Raw genomic sequence first — 25,301 nt, 5'->3', positions numbered from 1 at the left:
CACACCACTGAGAGTCACACCACTGAGATTCACACCGAGAATCAGATCACTGAGAATAACACCACTGGGAATCTTACCACTGAGATTCACACCACTGAGAATCACACCACTGAGATTCACACCACTGAGATTCACACCACTGAGAATCACACCACTGAGAATCACACCACTGAGATTCACACCGAGAATCAGATCACTGAGAATAACACCACTGGGAATCTTACCACTGAGATTCACACCACTGAGATTCGCACCACTGAGATTTACACCAGAGACTGAAACCACTGAGAATTCGACGACTGAGAATCTCACCAGAGAATCAGAACACTGAGAATCAGAATACTGAGAATCTCAGCACTAAGATTCACACCACTGAAAATCTCACCACAGAGAATCTCAGCATTGAGATGAACAACACCGAGAATCTCACCACTGAGAATCTCACCACTGAGAATCAGAACACTGAGAATCTCATGATTGAGAATCACACCTCTGAGATTCACACCACTGAGGTTCACATCACTGAGATTCCCACCACTGTGATTCCCACGGCTGAGATTCACACCACGGAGAATATCACTGAGATTCAGACCACTGAGAATCACACCACTGAGAATCACACCACTGAGATTCACACCACTGAGATTCACACCACTGAGAATCACACCACTGAGAATCACACCACTGAGACTGAAACCACTGAGAATCAAACCATTGAGCTTCACACCACTGCGATTCACACCACTGAGAATCTCACTGAGATTCAGACCACTGAGAATCACACCACTGAGAATCTCACCACTGCGATTCAGACCACTGAGATGCACACCACTGAGATTCACACCACTGAGAATCTCACCACTGAGAATCAAACTACTGAGATTCACACCACTGAGAATCAGATCACTGAGAATAACACAACTGGGAATCTCACCACTGAGAATCACATTACTTAGATTTACACCACTGAGATTCACACCACTGCGATTCACACCACTGTGATACACACCACTGCGATTCATGCCACTGAGATTCACGCCACTGAGATTCACGCCACTGCGATTCACACCACTGAGAATCACATCACTGAGAATCTCTCCACTGGGAATCACGCCACTGGGAATCACACTACTGGTAATACCACCACTGGGAATCACAACACTGGGAATCACACCACTGAGAATCTCACCATTGGGAATCACACCACAGGGAATCACACTACTGGGAATCACAACACTGGGAATCACACAATTGAGAATCTCTCCACTGGGAATCTCACCACTGGGAATCTCACCACTGGGAATCTCACCACTGAGAATCACACCACTGAGAATCTCAAAACTGGCAATCACACCACTGAGAATCTCACCACTGGGAATCACACCACTGACAATCTCACAACTGAGAATATCACCACTGAGATTCACACCACTGAGAATCTCACCACTGGGAATCTCACCACTGGGAATCTCACCACTGGGAATCTCAGCACTGGGAATCTCAGCACTGGGAATTTCAGCACTGGCAATCACACCACTGAGAATCTCACCAGTGAGAATCTCAGCACTGGCAATCTCAACACTGGCAATCTCAACACTGGCAATGACGCCACTGAGAAGCTCTCCACTGGGAATCACATCACTGAGAACCACACCACTGGGAATCGCACCACTGGGCATCTCACCACTGCGAATCTCACCACTGGGAATCACAACACTGAGAATCACACCACTGTGAATATGCCACTGAGAATCAAACCACTGAGAATCTCACCACTGAGAATCACACCACTGAGATTCACACCACTGAGATTCACACCACTGAGAATCACACCACTGAGAATCACACCACTGAGATTCACACCACAGTGATTCACACCACAGAGATTCACACCACTGAGATTCACACCACTGAGATTCACACCACTGAGAACCACACCACTGAGAACCACACCACTGAGAATCTCACCGCTGAGAATCTCACCGCTGGGAATCACACCACTGAGAATCACAGCACTGAGAATCTCACCGATGGGCATCACACCACTGAGAATCAAACCACTGAGAATCTCACCGCTGGGAATCACTCCACTGAGATTCACACCACTGAGAATCTCACCACTGGGAATCTCACCACTGAGAATCTCACCACTGAGATTCACAACACTGAGATTCACACCACTGAGAATCTCACCACTGAGAATCTCACCAGAGATTCACACCACTGAGAATCACACCATTGAGAAACTCACCACTGAGAATCAGACCACTGAGAATCGCAACACTGAGAATCAGATCACTGCGAATCACACCACTGGGAATCACACCACTAAGGATCACACCACTGAGGATCTCACCACTGAGGATCTCACCACTGAGAATCAGATAACTGGGATTCACACCACTGGGAATCTCACCACTGGGAATCACACCACTGGGAATCACACCACTGGGAATCACACCACTGGGAATCACACCACTGATAATACCACCACTGGGAATCACACCACTGAGAATCTCACCACTGCGATTCACACCATTGAGATTCACACCACTGATAATCTCACCACTGAGAATCTCACCACTGAGAATATCACCACTGAGATTCACACCACTGAGATTCACACCACTGAGAATCACACCACTGAGAATCACACCACTGAGATTCTCACGGCGGAGATTCACTTCACGGATAATCACACCACTGAGAATCACACCACTGAGATTCACACCACTGAGAATCACACCACTGAGAATCACACCACTGAGACTGAAACCACTGAGAATCACACCATTGAGATTCACACCACTGAGATTCACACCACTGAGAATCTCACTGAGATTCAGACCACTGAGAATCTCACCACTGGGAATCTCACCACTGAGAATCTCACCACTGAGATGCACACCACTGAGATTCACACCACTGAGAATCTCACCACTGAGAATCAAACTACTGAGATTCACACCACTGAGATTCACACCACTGAGATTCACACCACTGAGAATCAGATCACTGAGAATAACACAACTGGGAATCTCACCACTGAGAATCACATTACTTAGATTTACACCACTGAGAATCACAACACTGAGAATAACACCATTGAGAATCACACCACTGAGATTCACACCACTGCGATTCACACCACTGCGATTCACACCACTGCGATTCACACCACTGCGATTCACACCACTGAGAATCTCTCCACTGGGAATCACGCCACTGGGAATCACACTACTGGTAATACCACCACTGGGAATCACAACACTGGGAATCATACCACTGAGAATCTCACCATTGAGAATCACACCACTGAGATTCACACCACTGCGATTCACACCACTGCGATTCACACCACTGCGAATCACACCACTGCGAATCACACCACTGAGATTCACACCACTGAGAATCACATCACTGAGAATCACATCACTGAGAATCTCTCCACTGGGAATCACACTACTGGTAATACCACCACTGGGAATCACAACACAGGGAATCACACCACTGGGAATCACATCACTGGGAATAACACCACTGTAAATCAGATCACTGAGAATCTCACCACTGGGAATCAAACCACTGATAATACCACCACTGGGAATCACACCACTGAGAATCACACGATTGAGAATCTCTCCTCTGGGAATCACACCACTGAGAATCTCACCACTGAGAATCTCACCACTGGGAATCACACCACTGAGAATCACGCCACTGAGATTCACGCCACTGCGATTCACACCACTGAGAATCACATCACTGAGAATCTCTCCACTGGGAATCACGCCACTGGGAATCACACTACTGGTAATACCACCACTGGGAATCACAACACTGGGAATCACACCACTGAGAATCTCACCATTGGGAATCACACCACAGGGAATCACACTACTGGGAATCACAACACTGGGAATCACACAATTGAGAATCTCTCCACTGGGAATCTCACCACTGGGAATCTCACCACTGGGAATCTCACCACTGAGAATCACACCACTGAGAATCTCAAAACTGGCAATCACACCACTGAGAATCTCACCACTGGGAATCACACCACTGACAATCTCACAACTGAGAATATCACCACTGAGATTCACACCACTGAGAATCTCACCACTGGGAATCTCACCACTGGGAATCTCACCACTGGGAATCTCAGCGCTGGGAATCTCAGCACTGGGAATTTCAGCACTGGCAATCACACCACTGAGAATCTCACCAGTGAGAATCTCAGCACTGGCAATCTCAACACTGGCAATCTCAACACTGGCAATGACGCCACTGAGAAGCTCTCCACTGGGAATCACATCACTGAGAACCACACCACTGGGAATCGCACCACTGGGCATCTCACCACTGCGAATCTCACCACTGGGAATCACAACACTGAGAATCACACCACTGTGAATATGCCACTGAGAATCAAACCACTGAGAATCTCACCACTGAGAATCACACCACTGAGATTCACACCACTGAGATTCACACCACTGAGAATCACACCACTGAGAATCACACCACTGAGATTCACACCACAGTGATTCACACCACAGAGATTCACACCACTGAGATTCACACCACTGAGATTCACACCACTGAGAACCACACCACTGAGAACCACACCACTGAGAATCTCACCGCTGAGAATCTCACCGCTGGGAATCACACCACTGAGAATCACAGCACTGAGAATCTCACCGATGGGAATCACTCCACTGAGATTCACACCACTGAGAATCTCACCACTGGGAATCTCACCACTGAGAATCTCACCACTGAGATTCACAACACTGAGATTCACACCACTGAGAATCTCACCACTGAGAATCTCACCAGAGATTCACACCACTGAGAATCACACCATTGAGAAACTCACCACTGAGAATCAGACCACTGAGAATCGCAACACTGAGAATCAGATCACTGCGAATCACACCACTGGGAATCACACCACTAAGGATCACACCACTGAGGATCTCACCACTGAGAATCAGATAACTGGGATTCACACCACTGGGAATCTCACCACTGGGAATCACACCACTGGGAATCACACCACTGGGAATCACACCACTGGGAATCACACCACTGATAATACCACCACTGGGAATCACACCACTGAGAATCTCACCACTGCGATTCACACCATTGAGATTCACACCACTGAGAATCTCACCACTGAGAATCTCACCACTGAGAATCTCACCACTGAGATTCACACCACTGAGATTCACACCACTGAGAATCACACCACTGAGAATCACACCACTGAGATTCTCACGGCTGAGATTCACACCACGGATAATCACACCACTGAGAATCACACCACTGAGATTCACACCACTGAGAATCACACCACTGAGAATCACACCACTGAGACTGAAACCACTGAGAATCACACCATTGAGATTCACACCACTGAGATTCACACCACTGAGAATCTCACTGAGATTCAGACCACTGAGAATCTCACCACTGAGATTCAGACCACTGAGATGCACACCACTGAGATTCACACCACTGAGAATCTCACCACTGAGAATCAAACTACTGAGATTCACACCACTGAGATTCACACCACTGAGATTCACACCACTGAGAATCAGATCACTGAGAATAACACAACTGGGAATCTCACCACTGAGAATCACATTACTTAGATTTACACCACTGAGAATCACAACACTGAGAATAACACCATTGAGAATCACACCACTGAGATTCACACCACTGCGATTCACACCACTGCGATTCACACCACTGCGATTCACACCACTGCGATTCACACCACTGAGAATCTCTCCACTGGGAATCACGCCACTGGGAATCACACTACTGGTAATACCACCACTGGGAATCACAACACTGGGAATCATACCACTGAGAATCTCACCATTGAGAATCACACCACTGAGATTCACACCACTGCGATTCACACCACTGCGATTCACACCACTGCGAATCACACCACTGAGATTCACACCACTGAGAATCACATCACTGAGAATCACATCACTGAGAATCTCTCCACTGGGAATCACACTACTGGTAATACCACCACTGGGAATCACAACACAGGGAATCACACCACTGGGAATCACATCACTGGGAATAACACCACTGTAAATCAGATCACTGAGAATCTCACCACTGGGAATCAAACCACTGATAATACCACCACTGGGAATCACACCACTGAGAATCACACGATTGAGAATCTCTCCTCTGGGAATCACACCACTGAGAATCTCACCACTGAGAATCTCACCACTGGGAATCACACCACTGAGAATCACACGACTGAGAATCTGAAAACTGGCAATCACACCACTGGGAATCACACCACTGAGAATCACACCAGTGAGATTCACACCAGTGAGAATCTCACCACTGAGAATCTCACCACTGAGAATCTCACCACTGAGATTCACACCACTGAGATTCACACCACTGAGAATCACGCCACTGAGAATCAAGCCACTGAGAATCACACCACTGAGAATCACACCACTGAGAATCATCCCACTGAGACTGAAACCACTGAGAATCACACCATTGAGATTCACACCACTCTGATTCACACGGCTGTGATTCACACCACTGAGAATCTCACTGAGATTCAGACCACTGAGAATCACACCACTGAGAATCACACCACTGAGAATCACACCACTGAGACTGAAACCACTGAGAATCACACCATTGAGTTTCACACTACTGAGATTCACATCACTGAGATTCACACCACTGAGATTTACACCACTGAGGGCGGCACAGTGGCGCAGTGGTTAGCACCGCTGCCTCACAGCTCCAGCAACCCGGGTTCAATTCTGGGTACTGCCTCTGTGGAGTTTACAAGTTCACCCTGTGTCTGCGTGGGTTTCCTCCGGGTGCTCCGGTTTCCTCCCACAGCCAAAAAGACTTGCAAGTTGTTAGGTAAATTGGCCATTATAAATTATCCCTAGTAAATGTAGGTGGTAGGGGAATATAGGGACAGGTGAGGATGTGGTAAGAATATGGGATTAGTGTAGGATTAGTATAAATGGGTGGTTAATGGTCGGCACAGACTCGGTGGGCCGAAGGGCCTGTTTCAGTGCTGTATCTCTAAATCTAAAATCTAAATCTAAATCTGAGAATCTCACTGAGATTCAGACCACTGAGAATCACACCACTGAGAATGAGATCACTGAGAATAACACAACTGGGAATCTTACCACTGGGAATCTTACCACTGAGAATCACATTACTGAGATTCACACCACTGAGAATCTCACCACTGAGATTCACACCACAGATTCACACCACTGAGATTTACACCACTGAGATTTACACCATTGAGAATCACACCACTGAGATTCACACTACTGAGATTCACACCACTGAGATTCACACCACTGAGAATCACACCACTGAGATTCACACCACTGAGAATCACACCATTGAGAACCACACCACTGAGATTCACACCACTGAGAATCAGATAACTGGGATTCACACCACTGGGAATCTCACCACTGAGGAACTCACCACTGGGAATCTAACCACTGGGAATCACACCACTGGGAATCACACCACTGGGAATCACACCACTGGGAATCACACCACTGGGAATCACACCACTGATAATACCACCACTGATAATACCACCAATGATAATACCACCACCGGGAATCACACCACTGGGAATCACACCAGTGGGAATCACACCACTGAGAATGAGATCACTGAGAATAACACAACTGGGAATCTTACCACTGGGAATCTTACCACTGAGAATCACATTACTGAGATTCACACCACTGAGAAACTCACCACTGAGATTCACACCACAGATTCACACCACTGAGATTTACACCACTGAGAATCATACCATTGAGAATCACACCACTGAGATTCACAACACTGAGAATCACACCACTGAGATTCACACCATTGAGAATCACACCACTGAGATTCACAACACTGAGAATCTCACCACTGAGATTCACACCACTGAGATTCACACCACTGAGAATCTCACCACTGAGAATCTCGCCACTGAGATTCACACCACTGAGATTCACACCACTGAGAATCTCACCACTGAGAAACTCACCACTGAGAATCTCACCACTGAGAATCTCACCACTGAGATTCACACCACTGAGATTCACTCCACTGAGAATCACACCACTGAGATTCCCACCAAGGTGATTCACACGGCTGAGATTCACACCACTGAGAATCTCACTGAGATTCAGACCACTGAGAATCACACCACTGAGATTCACACCACTGAGAATCACACCACTGAGACTGAAACCACTGAGAATGACACCATTGAGATTCACACCACTGAAATTCACATCACTGAGAATCACACCACTGAAATTCACATCACTGAGAATCACACCACTGAGAATCACACCACTGAGACTGAAACCACTGAGACTGACACCGTTGAGATTCACACCACTGAGATTCACATCACTGAGATTAACACCACTGAGATTCGCACCACTGAGATTCGCACCACTGAGATTTACACCACTGAGACTGAAACCACTGAGAATTAGACGACTGAGAATCTCAACACTGAGAATCAGAACACTGAAAATCAGAATACTGAGAATCTCAGCATTGAGATTCACACCACTGAAAATCTCACCACAGAGAATCTCACCACTGAGAATCAGAACACTGAGAATCAGAATACTGAGAATCTCAGCATTGAGATTCACACCACTGAAAATCTCACCACAGAGAATCTCACCACTGAGAATCACACCACTGAGAATCTCAGCATTGAGATTAACAACACAGAGAACCTCACCACTGAGAATCTCACCACTGAGAATCAGAACACTGAGAATCTCAGGATTGAGAATGACACCACTGAGATTCACATCACTGAGATTCACACCACTGAGATTCACACCACTGAGATTCACACCACTGAGAATCTCACCACTGAGAATCTCACCACTGAGAATCTCACCACTGAGATTCACACCACTGAGATTCACACCACTGAGAATCACATCACTGAGATTCCCACCACTGTGATTCCCACGGCTGAGATTCACACCACGGATAATCACACCACTGAGAATCACACCACTGAGAATCACACCACTGAGATTCACACCACTGAGATTCACACCACTGAGATTCACACCACTGAGATTCACACCACTGAGAATCACACCACTGAGAATCACACCACTGAGACTGAAACCACTGAGACTGAAACCACTGAGAATCACACCATTGAGATTCACACCATTGAGATTTACACCACTGAGAATCACACCACTGAGATTCACACCACTGAGAATCACACCACTGAGATTCACACCATTGAGAATCAGACCACTGAGATTCACACCACTGAGATTCACACCACTGAGAATCTCACTGAGATTCAGACCACTGAGAATCACACCACTGAGATTCACACCACTGAGAAACTCACCACTGAGAATCAAACTACTGAGATTCACACCACTGAGATTCACACCACTGAGAATCAGATCACTGAGAATAACACAACTGGGAATCTCACCACTGAGAATAACACCATTGAGAATCACACCACTGAGATTCAAACCACTGAGATTCACACCACTGAGATTCACACCACTGAGAATCACACCACTGGGAATCACATCACTGAGAATCACATCACTGAGAATCTCTCCACTGGGAATCACATCACTGGGAATCACACCACTGGAAAACAACAACACTGAGAATCACACGATTGAGAATCTCTCCACTGGGAATCACACCACTGAGAATCTCACCACTGAGAATCTCACCACTGAGAATCTCACCACTGAGAATCGCACCACTGAGAATCTCAAAACTGGCAATCACACCACTGAGAATCTCACCACTGGGAATCACACCACTGAGACTGAAACCACTGAGAATGAAACCACTGAGAATCACACCATTGAGATTCACACCACTGAGATTCACACCACTGAGAATCTCACTGAGATTCAGACCACTGAGAATCACACCACTGAGAATCTCACCACTGAGATTCAGACAACTGAGATGCACACCACTGAGATTCACACCACTGAGATTCACACCACTGAGAATCTCACCACTGAGAATCTTACCACTGGGAATCTCACCACTGGGAATCTCACCACTGGGAATCTCACCACTGAGAAGCTCTCCACTGGGAATCAGAACACTGAGAATCAGAATACTGAGAATCTCAGCATTGAGATTCACACCACTGAAAATCTCACCACAGAGAATCTCACCACTGAGAATCTCAGCATTGAGATGAACAACACAGAGAACCTCACCACTGAGAATCTCACCACTGAGAATCAGAACACTGAGAATCTCAGGATTGAGAATGACACCACTGAGATTCACACCACTGAGATTCACACCACTGAGATTCACACCACTGAGAATGTCACCACTGAGAATATCACCACTGAGAATCTCACCACTGAGATTCACACCACTGAGATTCACACCACTGAGATTCACATCACTGAGAATCAAATCACTGAGATTCCCACCACTGTGATTCCCACGGCTGAGATTCACACCACGGAGAATATCACTGAGATTCAGACCACTGAGAATCACACCACTGAGAATCACACCACTGAGATTCACACCACTGAGATTCACACCACTGAGAATCACACCACTGAGAATCACACCACTGAGACTGAAACCACTGAGAATCAAACCATTGAGATTCACACCACTGCGATTCACACCACTGAGAATCTCACTGAGATTCAGACCACTGAGAATCACACCACTGAGAATCTCACCACTGCGATTCAGACCACTGAGCTGCACACCACTGAGATTCACACCACTGAGAATCTCACCACTGAGAATCAAACTACTGAGATTCACACCACTGAGAATCAGATCACTGAGAATAACACAACTGGTAATCTCACCACTGAGAATCACATTACTTAGATTTACACCACTGAGATTCACACCACTGCGATTCACACCACTGCAATTCACACCACTGCGATACACACCACTGCGATTCACGCCACTGAGATTCACGCCACTGAGATTCACGCCACTGCGATTCACACCACTGAGAATCACATCACTGAGAATCTCTCCACTGGGAATCACGCCACTGGGAATCACACTACTGGTAATACCACCACTGGGAATCACAACACTGGGAATCACGCCACTGGGAATCACGCCACTGGGAATCACACTACTGCTAATACCACCACTGGGAATCACAACACTGAGAATCATACCACTGAGAATCTCACCATTGAGAATCACACCACTGAGATTCACACCACTGCGATTCACACCACTGCGATTCACACCACTGAGATTCACACCACTGAGAATCACATCACTGAGAATCTCTCCACTGGGAATCACACTACTGGTAATACCACCACTGGGAATCACAACACAGGGAATCACACCTCTGGGAGTCACATCACTGGGAATAGCACCACTGTAAATCAGATCACTGAGAATCTCACCACTGGGAATCACACCACTGATAATCACACCACTGAGAATCTGAAAACTGGTTATCACACCACTGGGAATCACACCACTGAGAATCACACCAGTGAGATTCACACCAGTGAGAATCTCACCACTGAGAATCTCACCACTGAGAATCGCACCACTGAGATTCACACCACTGAGATTCACACCACTGAGAATCTCACCACGGGGAATCTCACCACTGGGAATCTCACCACTGAGAAGCTCTCCACTGAGAAGCTCTCCACTGGGAATTAGAACACTGAGAATCAGAATACTGAGAATCTCAGCATTGAGATTCACACCACTGAAAATCTCACCACAGAGAATCTCACCACTGAGAATCTCAGCATTGAGATGAACAACACAGAGAACCTCACCACTGAGAATCAGAACACTGAGAATCTCAGGATTGAGAATGACACCACTGAGATTCACACCACTGAGATTCACATCACTGAGATTCACACCACTGAGAATCTCACCACTGAGAATCTCACCACTGAGAATCTCACCACTGAGATTCACACCACTGAGATTCACACCACTGAGAATCACACCACTGTGAATCACACCACTGAGAATCACACCACTGAGAATCACACCACTGAGATTCCCACCACTGTGATTCCCACGGCTGAGATTCACACCACGGAGAATCTCACTGAGATTCAGACCACTGAGAATCACACCACTGAGATTCACACCACTGAGAATCACACCACTGAGAATCACACCACTGAGAATCACACCACTGCGATTCACACCACTGCGATTCACACCACTGCGATTCACACCACTGAGAATCACACCACTGGGAATCATGCCACTGGGAATCACACTACTGGTAATACCACCACTGGGAATCACAACACTGGGAATCACGCCACTGAGAATCTCATCATTGGGAATCACACCACTGGGAATCACACTACTGGGAATCACATCACTGGGAATAACACCACTGTAAATCAGATCACTGAGAATCTCACCACTGGGAATCACACCACTGATAATACCACCACAGAGAATCTCACCACTCAGAATCTCAGCATTGAGATGAACAACACAGAGAACCTCACCACTGAGAATCTCACCACTGAGAATCAGAACAATGAGTATCTCAGGATTGAGAATGACACCACTGAGATTCACACCACTGAGATTCACACCACTGAGAATCTCACCACTGAGAATCTCACCACTGAGATTCACACCACTGAGATTCACACCACTGAGAATCACACCACTGAGAATCACATCACTGAGATTCCCACCACTGTGATTGCCACGGCTGAGATTCACACCACGGAGAATCTCAGAGATTCAGACCACTGAGAATCACACCACTGAGATTCACACCACTGAGAATCACACCACTGAGACTGAAACCACTGAGAATCACACCATTGAGATTCACACCACTGAGATTCACACCACTGAGAATCTCACTGAGATTCAGACCACTGAGAATCACACCACTGAGAATCTCACCACTGAGATTCAGACCACTGAGATGCACACCACTGAGATTCACACCACTGAGATTCACACCACTGAGAATCTCACCACTGAGAATCTCACCACTGAGAATTAAACTACTGAGAATCACACCACTGAGAATCAGATCACTGAGAATAACACAAATGGGAATCTCACCACTGAGAATCACATTACTTAGATTTACACCACTGAGAATCACACCAGTGAGATTCACACCAGTGAGAATCTCACCACTGAGAATCTCACCACTGAGAATCGCACCACTGAGATTCACACCACTGAGATTCACACCACTGAGAATCTCACCACTGGGAATCTCACCACTGGGAATCTCACCACTGGGAATCTCACCACTGAGAAGCTCTCGACTGAGAAGCTCTCCACTGGGAATTAGAACACTGAGAATCAGAATACTGAGAATCTCAGCATTGAGATTCACACCACTGAAAATCTCACCACAGAGAATCTCACCACTGAGAATCTCACCACTGAGAATCTCAGCATTGAGATGAACAACACAGAGAACCTCACCACTGAGAATCAGAACACTGAGAATCTCAGGATTGAGAATGACACCACTGAGAATCTCACCACTGAGATTCACACCACTGAGATTCACATCACTGAGATTCACACCACTGAGAATCTCACCACTGAGAATCTCACCACTGAGAATCTCACCACTGAGATTCACACCACTGAGATTCACATCACTGAGATTCACACCACTGAGAATCTCACCACTGAGAATCTCACCACTGAGAATCTCACCACTGAGATTCACACCACTGAGATTCACACCACTGAGAATCTCACCACTGAGATTCACACCACTGAGATTCACATCACTGAGATTCACACCACTGAGAATCTCACCACTGAGAATCTCACCACTGAGATTCACACCACTGAGATTCACATCACTGAGATTCACACCACTGAGAATCTCACCACTGAGAATCTCACCACTGAGAATCTCACCACTGAGATTCACACCACTGAGATTCACACCACTGAGAATCACACCACTGAGAATCACACCACTGAGATTCCCACCACTGTGATTCCCACGGCTGAGATTCACACCACGGAGAATCACACTGAGATTCAGACTACTGAGAATCACACCACTGAGATTCACACCACTGAGAATCACACCACTGAGAATCACACCACTGAGAATCACACCACTGCGATTCACACCACTGCGATTCACACCACTGCGCTTCACACCACTGCGATTCACACCACTGAGAATCACACCACTGGGAATCATGCCACTGGGAATCACACTACTGGTAATACCACCACTGGGAATCACAACACTGGGAATCACGCCACTGAGAATCTCATCATTGGGAATCACACCACAGGGAATCACACTACTGGGAATCACATCACTGGGAATAACACCACTGTAAATCAGATCACTGAGAATCTCACCACTGGGAATCACACCACTGATAATACCACCACAGAGAATCTCACCACTGAGAATCTCAGCATTGAGATGAACAACACAGAGAACCTCACCACTGAGAATCTCACCACTGAGAATCAGAACAATGAGTATCTCAGGATTGAGAATGACACCACTGAGATTCACACCACTGAGATTCACACCACTGAGAATCTCACCACTGAGAATCTCACCACTGAGATTCACACCACTGAGATTCACACCACTGAGAATCACACCACTGAGATTCACACCACTGAGAATCACACCACTGAGACTGAAACCACTGAGAATCACACCATTGAGATTCACACCACTGAGATTCACACCACTGAGATTCACACCACTGAGAATCTCACTGAGATTCAGACCACTGAGAATCACACCACTGAGAATCTCACCACTGAGATTCAGACCACTGAGATGCACACCACTGAGATTCACACCACTGAGATTCACACCACTGAGAATCTCACCACTGAGAATCTCACCACTGAGAATTAAACTACTGAGAATCACACCACTGAGAATCAGATCACTGAGAATAACACAACTGGGAATCTCACCACTGAGAATCACATTACTTAGATTTACACCACTGAGAATCACACCACTGAGAATCACACCACTGAGAATCACACCACTGAGAATCACACCACTGCGATTCACACCACTGCGATTCACACCACTGCAATTCACACCACTGAGAATCACATCACTGAGAATCTCTCCACTGGGAATCACGCCACTGGGAATCACACTACTGGTAATACCACCACTGGGAATCACACCACTGAGAATCTCACCATTGGGAATCACACCACAGGGAATCACACTACTGGGAATCACATCACTGGGAATAACACCACTGTAAATCAGATCACTGAGAATCTCACCACTGGGAATCACACCACTGATAATACCACCACTGGGAATCACACCACTGAGAATCACACGATTGAGAATCTCTCCAATGGGAATCTCACCACTGGGAATCTCACCACTGGGAAGCTCACCACTGGGAATCTCACCACTGGGAATCTCAGCACTGGCAATCTCAGCACTGGCAATCTCAGCACTGGCAATCACACTACTGAGAATCACACCACTGAGAATCTCAGCACTGGCAATCTCAGCACTGGCAATCTCAACACTGGCAATCACGCCACTGAGCAGCTCTCCACTGGGAATCACATCACTGAGAACCACACCACTGTGAATATGCCACTGAGAATCTCACCGCTGGGAATCACACCACTGAGAATGACACCACTGAGATTCACACCACTGAGAATCACACCACTGGGAATCACGCCACTGGGAATCACACTACTGGTAATACCACCACTGGGAATCACAACACTGGGAATCACACCACTGAGAATCACACCACTGAGAATCACACCACTGCGATTCACACCACTGCGATTCACTACATTGCGATTCACACCACTGAGAATCACACCACTGGGAATCACGCCACTGGGAATCACACTACTGGTAATACCACCACTGGGAATCACAACACTGGGAATCACACCACTGAGAATCTCACCACTGAGATTCAGACCACTGAGATGCACACCACTGAGATTCACACCACTGAGAATCTCACCACTGAGAATCAAACTACTGAGATTCACACCACTGAGATTCACACCACTGAGATTCACACCACTGAGAATCAGATCACTGAGAATAACACAACTGGGAATCTCACCACTGAGAATCACATTACTTAGATTTACACCACTGAGAATCACAACACTGAGAATAACACCATTGAGAATCACACCACTGAGATTCACACCACTGCGATTCACACCACTGCGATTCACACCACTGAGAATCTCTCCACTGGGAATCACACTACTGGTAATACCACCACTGGGAATCACAACACTGGGAATCATACCACTGAGAATCTCACCATTGAGAATCACACCACTGAGATTCACACCACTGCGATTCACACCACTGCGATTCACACCACTGAGATTCACACCACTGAGAATCACATCACTGAGAATATCTCCACTGGGAATCACACTACTGGTAATACCACCACTGGGAATCACAACACAGGGAATCACACCACTGGGAATCACATCACTGGGAATAACACCACTGTAAATCAGATCACTGAGAATCTCACCACTGGGAATCACACCACTGATAATACCACCGCTGGGAATCACACCACTGAGAATCACACGATTGAGAATCTCTCCACTGGGAATCACACCACTGAGAATCTCACCACTGAGAATCTCACCACTGGGAATCACACCACTGAGAATCACACCACTGAGAATCTGAAAACTGGCAATCACACCACTGGGAATCACACCACTGAGAATCACACCAGTGAGATTCACACCAGTGAGAATATCACCACTGAGAATCTCACCACTGAGAATCTCACCACTTTGATTCACACCACTGAGATTCACACCACTGAGAATCTCACCACTGAGAATCTCACCACTGGGAATCTCACCACTGGGAATCTCACCACTGGGAATCTCACCACTGAGAAGCTCTCCACTGAGAAGCTCTCCAATGGGAATTAGAACACTGAGAATCAGAACACTGAGAATCTCAGCATTGAGATTCACACCACTGAAAATCTCACCACAGAGAATCTCACCAATGAGAATCTCAGCATTGAGATGAACAACACCGAGAACCTCACCACTGAGAATCAGAACTCTGAGAATCTCAGGATTGAGAATGACACCACTGAGATTCACACCACTGAGATTCACATCACTGAGATTCACACCACTGAGATTCACATAACTGAGAATCTCACCACTGAGAATCTCACCACTGAGAATCTCACCACTGAGATTCACACCACTGAGAATCACACCACTGAGAATCACACCACTGAGATTCCCACCACTGTGATTCCCACGGCTGAGATTCACACCACGGAGAATCACACTGAGATTCAGACTACTGAGAATCACACCACTGAGATTCACACCACTGAGAATCACACCACTGAGAATCACACCACTGAGAATCACACCACTGCGATTCACACCACTGCGATTCACACCACTGCGCTTCACACCACTGCGATTCACACCACTGAGAATCACACCACTGGGAATCATGCCACTGGGAATCACACTACTGGTAATACCACCACTGGGAATCACAACACTGGGAATCACGCCACTGAGAATCTCATCATTGGGAATCACACCACAGGGAATCACACTACTGGGAATCACATCACTGGGAATAACACCACTGTAAATCAGATCACTGAGAATCTCACCACTGGGAATCACACCACTGATAATACCACCACAGAGAATCTCACCACTGAGAATCTCAGCATTGAGATGAACAACACAGAGAACCTCACCACTGAGAATCTCACCACTGAGAATCAGAACAATGAGTATCTCAGGATTGAGAATGACACCACTGAGATTCACACCACTGAGATTCACACCACTGAGAATCTCACCACTGAGAATCTCACCACTGAGATTCACACCACTGAGATTCACACCACTGAGAATCACACCACTGAGATTCACACCACTGAGAATCACACCACTGAGACTGAAACCACTGAGAATCACACCATTGAGATTCACACCACTGAGATTCACACCACTGAGATTCACACCACTGAGAATCTCACTGAGATTCAGACCACTGAGAATCACACCACTGAGAATCTCACCACTGAGATTCAGACCACTGAGATGCACACCACTGAGATTCACACCACTGAGATTCACACCACTGAGAATCTCACCACTGAGAATCTCACCACTGAGAATTAAACTACTGAGAATCACACCACTGAGAATCAGATCACTGAGAATAACACAACTGGGAATCTCACCACTGAGAATCACATTACTTAGATTTACACCACTGAGAATCACACCACTGAGAATCACACCACTGAGAATCACACCACTGAGAATCACACCACTGCGATTCACACCACTGCGATTCACACCACTGCAATTCACACCACTGAGAATCACATCACTGAGAATCTCTCCACTGGGAATCACGCCACTGGGAATCACACTACTGGTAATACCACCACTGGGAATCACACCACTGAGAATCTCACCATTGGGAATCACACCACAGGGAATCACACTACTGGGAATCACATCACTGGGAATAACACCACTGTAAATCAGATCACTGAGAATCTCACCACTGGGAATCACACCACTGATAATACCACCACTGGGAATCACACCACTGAGAATCACACGATTGAGAATCTCTCCAATGGGAATCTCACCACTGGGAATCTCACCACTGGGAAGCTCACCACTGGGAATCTCACCACTGGGAATCTCAGCACTGGCAATCTCAGCACTGGCAATCTCAGCACTGGCAATCACACTACTGAGAATCACACCACTGAGAATCTCAGCACTGGCAATCTCAGCACTGGCAATCTCAACACTGGCAATCACGCCACTGAGCAGCTCTCCACTGGGAATCACATCACTGAGAACCACACCACTGTGAATATGCCACTGAGAATCTCACCGCTGGGAATCACACCACTGAGAATGACACCACTGAGATTCACACCACTGAGAATCACACCACTGGGAATCACGCCACTGGGAATCACACTACTGGTAATACCACCACTGGGAATCACAACACTGGGAATCACACCACTGAGAATCACACCACTGAGAATCACACCACTGCGATTCACACCACTGCGATTCACTACATTGCGATTCACACCACTGAGAATCACACCACTGGGAATCACGCCACTGGGAATCACACTACTGGTAATACCACCACTGGGAATCACAACACTGGGAATCACACCACTGAGAATCTCACCACTGAGATTCAGACCACTGAGATGCACACCACTGAGATTCACACCACTGAGAATCTCACCACTGAGAATCAAACTACTGAGATTCACACCACTGAGATTCACACCACTGAGATTCACACCACTGAGAATCAGATCACTGAGAATAACACAACTGGGAATCTCACCACTGAGAATCACATTACTTAGATTTACACCACTGAGAATCACAACACTGAGAATAACACCATTGAGAATCACACCACTGAGATTCACACCACTGCGATTCACACCACTGCGATTCACACCACTGAGAATCTCTCCACTGGGAATCACACTACTGGTAATACCACCACTGGGAATCACAACACTGGGAATCATACCACTGAGAATCTCACCATTGAGAATCACACCACTGAGATTCACACCACTGCGATTCACACCACTGCGATTCACACCACTGAGATTCACACCACTGAGAATCACATCACTGAGAATATCTCCACTGGGAATCACACTACTGGTAATACCACCACTGGGAATCACAACACAGGGAATCACACCACTGGGAATCACATCACTGGGAATAACACCACTGTAAATCAGATCACTGAGAATCTCACCACTGGGAATCACACCACTGATAATACCACCGCTGGGAATCACACCACTGAGAATCACACGATTGAGAATCTCTCCACTGGGAATCACACCACTGAGAATCTCACCACTGAGAATCTCACCACTGGGAATCACACCACTGAGAATCACACCACTGAGAATCTGAAAACTGGCAATCACACCACTGGGAATCACACCACTGAGAATCACACCAGTGAGATTCACACCAGTGAGAATATCACCACTGAGAATCTCACCACTGAGAATCTCACCACTTTGATTCACACCACTGAGATTCACACCACTGAGAATCTCACCACTGAGAATCTCATCACTGGGAATCTCACCACTGGGAATCTCACCACTGGGAATCTCACCACTGAGAAGCTCTCCACTGAGAAGCTCTCCAATGGGAATTAGAACACTGAGAATCAGAACACTGAGAATCTCAGCATTGAGATTCACACCACTGAAAATCTCACCACAGAGAATCTCACCAATGAGAATCTCAGCATTGAGATGAACAACACCGAGAACCTCACCACTGAGAATCAGAACTCTGAGAATCTCAGGATTGAGAATGACACCACTGAGATTCACACCACTGAGATTCACATCACTGAGATTCACACCACTGAGATTCACATAACTGAGAATCTCACCACTGAGAATCTCACCACTGAGAATCTCACCACTGAGATTCACACCACTGAGAATCACACCACTGAGAATCACACCACTGAGATTCCCACCACTGTGATTCCCACGGCTGAGATTCACACCACGGAGAATCACACTGAGATTCAGACTACTGAGAATCACACCACTGAGATTCACACCACTGAGAATCACACCACTGAGAATCACACCACTGAGAATCACACCACTGCGATTCACACCACTGCGATTCACACCACTGCGCTTCACACCACTGCGATTCACACCACTGAGAATCACACCACTGGGAATCATGCCACTGGGAATCACACTACTGGTAATACCACCACTGGGAATCACAACACTGGGAATCACGCCACTGAGAATCTCATCATTGGGAATCACACCACAGGGAATCACACTACTGGGAATCACATCACTGGGAATAACACCACTGTAAATCAGATCACTGAGAATCTCACCACTGGGAATCACACCACTGATAATACCACCACAGAGAATCTCACCACTGAGAATCTCAGCATTGAGATGAACAACACAGAGAACCTCACCACTGAGAATCTCACCACTGAGAATCAGAACAATGAGTATCTCAGGATTGAGAATGACACCACTGAGATTCACACCACTGAGATTCACACCACTGAGAATCTCACCACTGAGAATCTCACCACTGAGATTCACACCACTGAGATTCACACCACTGAGAATCACACCACTGAGATTCACACCACTGAGAATCACACCACTGAGACTGAAACCACTGAGAATCACACCATTGAGATTCACACCACTGAGATTCACACCACTGAGATTCACACCACTGAGAATCTCACTGAGATTCAGACCACTGAGAATCACACCACTGAGAATCTCACCACTGAGATTCAGACCACTGAGATGCACACCACTGAGATTCACACCACTGAGATTCACACCACTGAGAATCTCACCACTGAGAATCTCACCACTGAGAATTAAACTACTGAGAATCACACCACTGAGAATCAGATCACTGAGAATAACACAACTGGGAATCTCACCACTGAGAATCACATTACTTAGATTTACACCACTGAGAATCACACCACTGAGAATCACACCACTGAGAATCACACCACTGAGAATCACACCACTGCGATTCACACCACTGCGATTCACACCACTGCAATTCACACCACTGAGAATCACATCACTGAGAATCTCTCCACTGGGAATCACGCCACTGGGAATCACACTACTGGTAATACCACCACTGGGAATCACACCACTGAGAATCTCACCATTGGGAATCACACCACAGGGAATCACACTACTGGGAATCACATCACTGGGAATAACACCACTGTAAATCAGATCACTGAGAATCTCACCACTGGGAATCACACCACTGATAATACCACCACTGGGAATCACACCACTGAGAATCACACGATTGAGAATCTCTCCAATGGGAATCTCACCACTGGGAATCTCACCACTGGGAAGCTCACCACTGGGAATCTCACCACTGGGAATCTCAGCACTGGCAATCTCAGCACTGGCAATCTCAGCACTGGCAATCACACTACTGAGAATCACACCACTGAGAATCTCAGCACTGGCAATCTCAGCACTGGCAATCTCAACACTGGCAATCACGCCACTGAGCAGCTCTCCACTGGGAATCACATCACTGAGAACCACACCACTGTGAATATGCCACTGAGAATCTCACCGCTGGGAATCACACCACTGAGAATGACACCACTGAGATTCACACCACTGAGAATCACACCACTGGGAATCACGCCACTGGGAATCACACTACTGGTAATACCACCACTGGGAATCACAACACTGGGAATCACACCACTGAGAATCACACCACTGAGAATCACACCACTGCGATTCACACCACTGCGATTCACTACATTGCGATTCACACCACTGAGAATCACACCACTGGGAATCACGCCACTGGGAATCACACTACTGGTAATACCACCACTGGGAATCACAACACTGGGAATCACACCACTGAGAATCTCACCACTGAGATTCAGACCACTGAGATGCACACCACTGAGATTCACACCACTGAGAATCTCACCACTGAGAATCAAACTACTGAGATTCACACCACTGAGATTCACACCACTGAGATTCACACCACTGAGAATCAGATCACTGAGAATAACACAACTGGGAATCTCACCACTGAGAATCACATTACTTAGATTTACACCACTGAGAATCACAACACTGAGAATAACACCATTGAGAATCACACCACTGAGATTCACACCACTGCGATTCACACCACTGCGATTCACACCACTGAGAATCTCTCCACTGGGAATCACACTACTGGTAATACCACCACTGGGAATCACAACACTGGGAATCATACCACTGAGAATCTCACCATTGAGAATCACACCACTGAGATTCACACCACTGCGATTCACACCACTGCGATTCACACCACTGAGATTCACACCACTGAGAATCACATCACTGAGAATATCTCCACTGGGAATCACACTACTGGTAATACCACCACTGGGAATCACAACACAGGGAATCACACCACTGGGAATCACATCACTGGGAATAACACCACTGTAAATCAGATCACTGAGAATCTCACCACTGGGAATCACACCACTGATAATACCACCGCTGGGAATCACACCACTGAGAATCACACGATTGAGAATCTCTCCACTGGGAATCACACCACTGAGAATCTCACCACTGAGAATCTCACCACTGGGAATCACACCACTGAGAATCACACCACTGAGAATCTGAAAACTGGCAATCACACCACTGGGAATCACACCACTGAGAATCACACCAGTGAGATTCACACCAGTGAGAATATCACCACTGAGAATCTCACCACTGAGAATCTCACCACTTTGATTCACACCACTGAGATTCACACCACTGAGAATCTCACCACTGAGAATCTCACCACTGGGAATCTCACCACTGGGAATCTCACCACTGGGAATCTCACCACTGAGAAGCTCTCCACTGAGAAGCTCTCCAATGGGAATTAGAACACTGAGAATCAGAACACTGAGAATCTCAGCATTGAGATTCACACCACTGAAAATCTCACCACAGAGAATCTCACCAATGAGAATCTCAGCATTGAGATGAACAACACAGAGAACCTCACCACTGAGAATCAGAACTCTGAGAATCTCAGGATTGAGAATGACACCACTGAGATTCACACCACTGAGATTCACATCACTGAGATTCACACCACTGAGATTCACATAACTGAGAATCTCACCACTGAGAATCTCACCACTGAGAATCTCACCACTGAGATTCACACCACTGAGAATCACACCACTGAGAATCACACCACTGAGATTCCCACCACTGTGATTCCCACGGCTGAGATTCACACCACGGAGAATCTCACTGAGATTCAGACCACTGAGAATCACACCACTGAGATTCACACCACTGGGAATCATGCCACTGGGAATCACACTACTGATAATACCACCACTGGGAATCACAACACTGGGAATCACACCACTGAGAATCTCACCATTGGGAATCACACCACAGGGAATCACACTACTGGGAATCACATCACTGGATATAACACCACTGTAAATCAGATCACTGAGAATCTCACCACTGGGAATCACACCACTGATAATACCACCACAGAGAATCTCACCACTGAGAATCTCAGCATTGAGATGAACAACACAGAGAACCTCACCACTGAGAATCTCACCACTGAGAATCAGAACACTGAGAATCTCAGGATTGAGAATGACACCACTGAGATTCACACCACTGATATTCACACCACTGAGAATCTCACCACTGAGAATCTCACCACTGAGATTCACACCACTGAGATTCACACAACTGAGATTCACACCACTGAGAATCACACCACTGAGAATCACATCACTGAGATTCCCACCACTGTGATTCCCACGGCTGAGATTCACACCACGGAGAATCTCAGAGATTCAGACCACTGAGAATCACACCACTGAGATTCACACCACTGAGAATCACACCACTGAGACTGAAACCACTGAGAATCACACCATTGAGATTCACACCACTGAGATTCAGACCACTGAGAATCACACCACTGAGAATCTCACCACTGAGATTCAGACCACTGAGATGCACATCACTGAGATTCACACCACTGAGATTCACACCACTGAGAATCTCACCACTGAGAATCTCACCACTGAGAATCAAACTACTGAGAATCACACCACTGAGAATCAGATCACTGAGAATAACACAACTGGGAATCTCCCCACTGAGAATCACATTACTTAGATTTACACCACTGAGAATCTCACCACTGAGAATCTCACCACTGAGAATCAAACTACTGAGAATCACACCACTGAGAATCACACCACTGAGAATCACACCACTGCGATTCACACCACTGCGATTCACACCACTGCGATTCACACCACTGAGAATCACATCACTGAGAATCTCTCCACTGGGAATCACGCCACTGGGAATCACACTACTGGTAATACCACCACTGGGAATCACACCACTGAGAATCTCAGCACTGGCAATCTCAGCACTGGCAATCTCAACACTGGCAATCACGCCACTGAGCAGCTCTCCACTGGGAATCACATCACTGAGAACCACACCACTGTGAATATGCCA

The 25,301-nt window shown here is 46.6% G+C and overlaps 2 protein-coding genes across 2 annotated transcripts in view; both read left to right on the top strand.

Moving 5' to 3' along the window:
- Nucleotides 1–407: 407 nt before the first annotated feature.
- LOC137367108 (mucin-22-like) lies at nt 408–11,778 on the top strand. The gene is made up of 8 exons (XM_068028545.1): nt 408–803; nt 957–1,733; nt 3,066–3,542; nt 3,621–4,412; nt 6,150–6,785; nt 10,000–10,094; nt 10,365–10,930; nt 11,441–11,778. The coding sequence occupies exons 1-8, from the start codon at nt 408–410 to the stop codon at nt 11,776–11,778; spliced, it is 4,077 nt and encodes a 1,358-aa protein (XP_067884646.1).
- A 1,753-nt stretch (nt 11,779–13,531) lies between these two features.
- LOC137367107 (mucin-22-like) overlaps nt 13,532–25,301 on the top strand; it is a 43,460-nt gene continuing 31,690 nt past the window's right edge. Inside the window, exons 1-12 of the mRNA XM_068028544.1 lie at nt 13,532–14,197; nt 14,279–14,440; nt 15,071–15,527; nt 16,568–16,611; nt 17,587–17,748; nt 18,379–18,835; nt 19,876–19,919; nt 20,895–21,056; nt 21,687–22,143; nt 23,184–23,227; nt 23,951–24,574; nt 25,098–25,289. Coding sequence (XP_067884645.1) covers nt 13,532–14,197; nt 14,279–14,440; nt 15,071–15,527; nt 16,568–16,611; nt 17,587–17,748; nt 18,379–18,835; nt 19,876–19,919; nt 20,895–21,056; nt 21,687–22,143; nt 23,184–23,227; nt 23,951–24,574; nt 25,098–25,289 — 3,471 coding nt within the window. The remainder of the gene's footprint in view (nt 14,198–14,278; nt 14,441–15,070; nt 15,528–16,567; nt 16,612–17,586; nt 17,749–18,378; nt 18,836–19,875; nt 19,920–20,894; nt 21,057–21,686; nt 22,144–23,183; nt 23,228–23,950; nt 24,575–25,097; nt 25,290–25,301) is intronic.

This window comes from Heterodontus francisci, chromosome 3 (genome assembly GCF_036365525.1).
Source record: "Heterodontus francisci isolate sHetFra1 chromosome 3, sHetFra1.hap1, whole genome shotgun sequence".
Classification (NCBI taxonomy): Eukaryota; Metazoa; Chordata; class Chondrichthyes; order Heterodontiformes; family Heterodontidae; genus Heterodontus; species Heterodontus francisci.
The sequence above is the reverse complement of the archived record's forward strand: the minus strand, read 5'-3'. Positions and strand labels throughout refer to the sequence as shown.

Bases quoted from the DNA above. Each gene is read 5' to 3' on its own strand.
- LOC137367108 (XM_068028545.1), top strand. From the start codon at position 408: ATGAACAACACCGAGAATCTCACCACTGAGAATCTCACCACTGAGAAT. The intron at 804-956 runs GCGATTCAGACC...CACATTACTTAG, and splicing joins CCACTGAGAATCTCACCACT to ATTTACACCACTGAGATTCA. The intron at 10,095-10,364 runs TGAGAATCTCAC...GAATCTCAGGAT, and splicing joins ACCACTGAGATTCACACCAC to TGAGAATGACACCACTGAGA.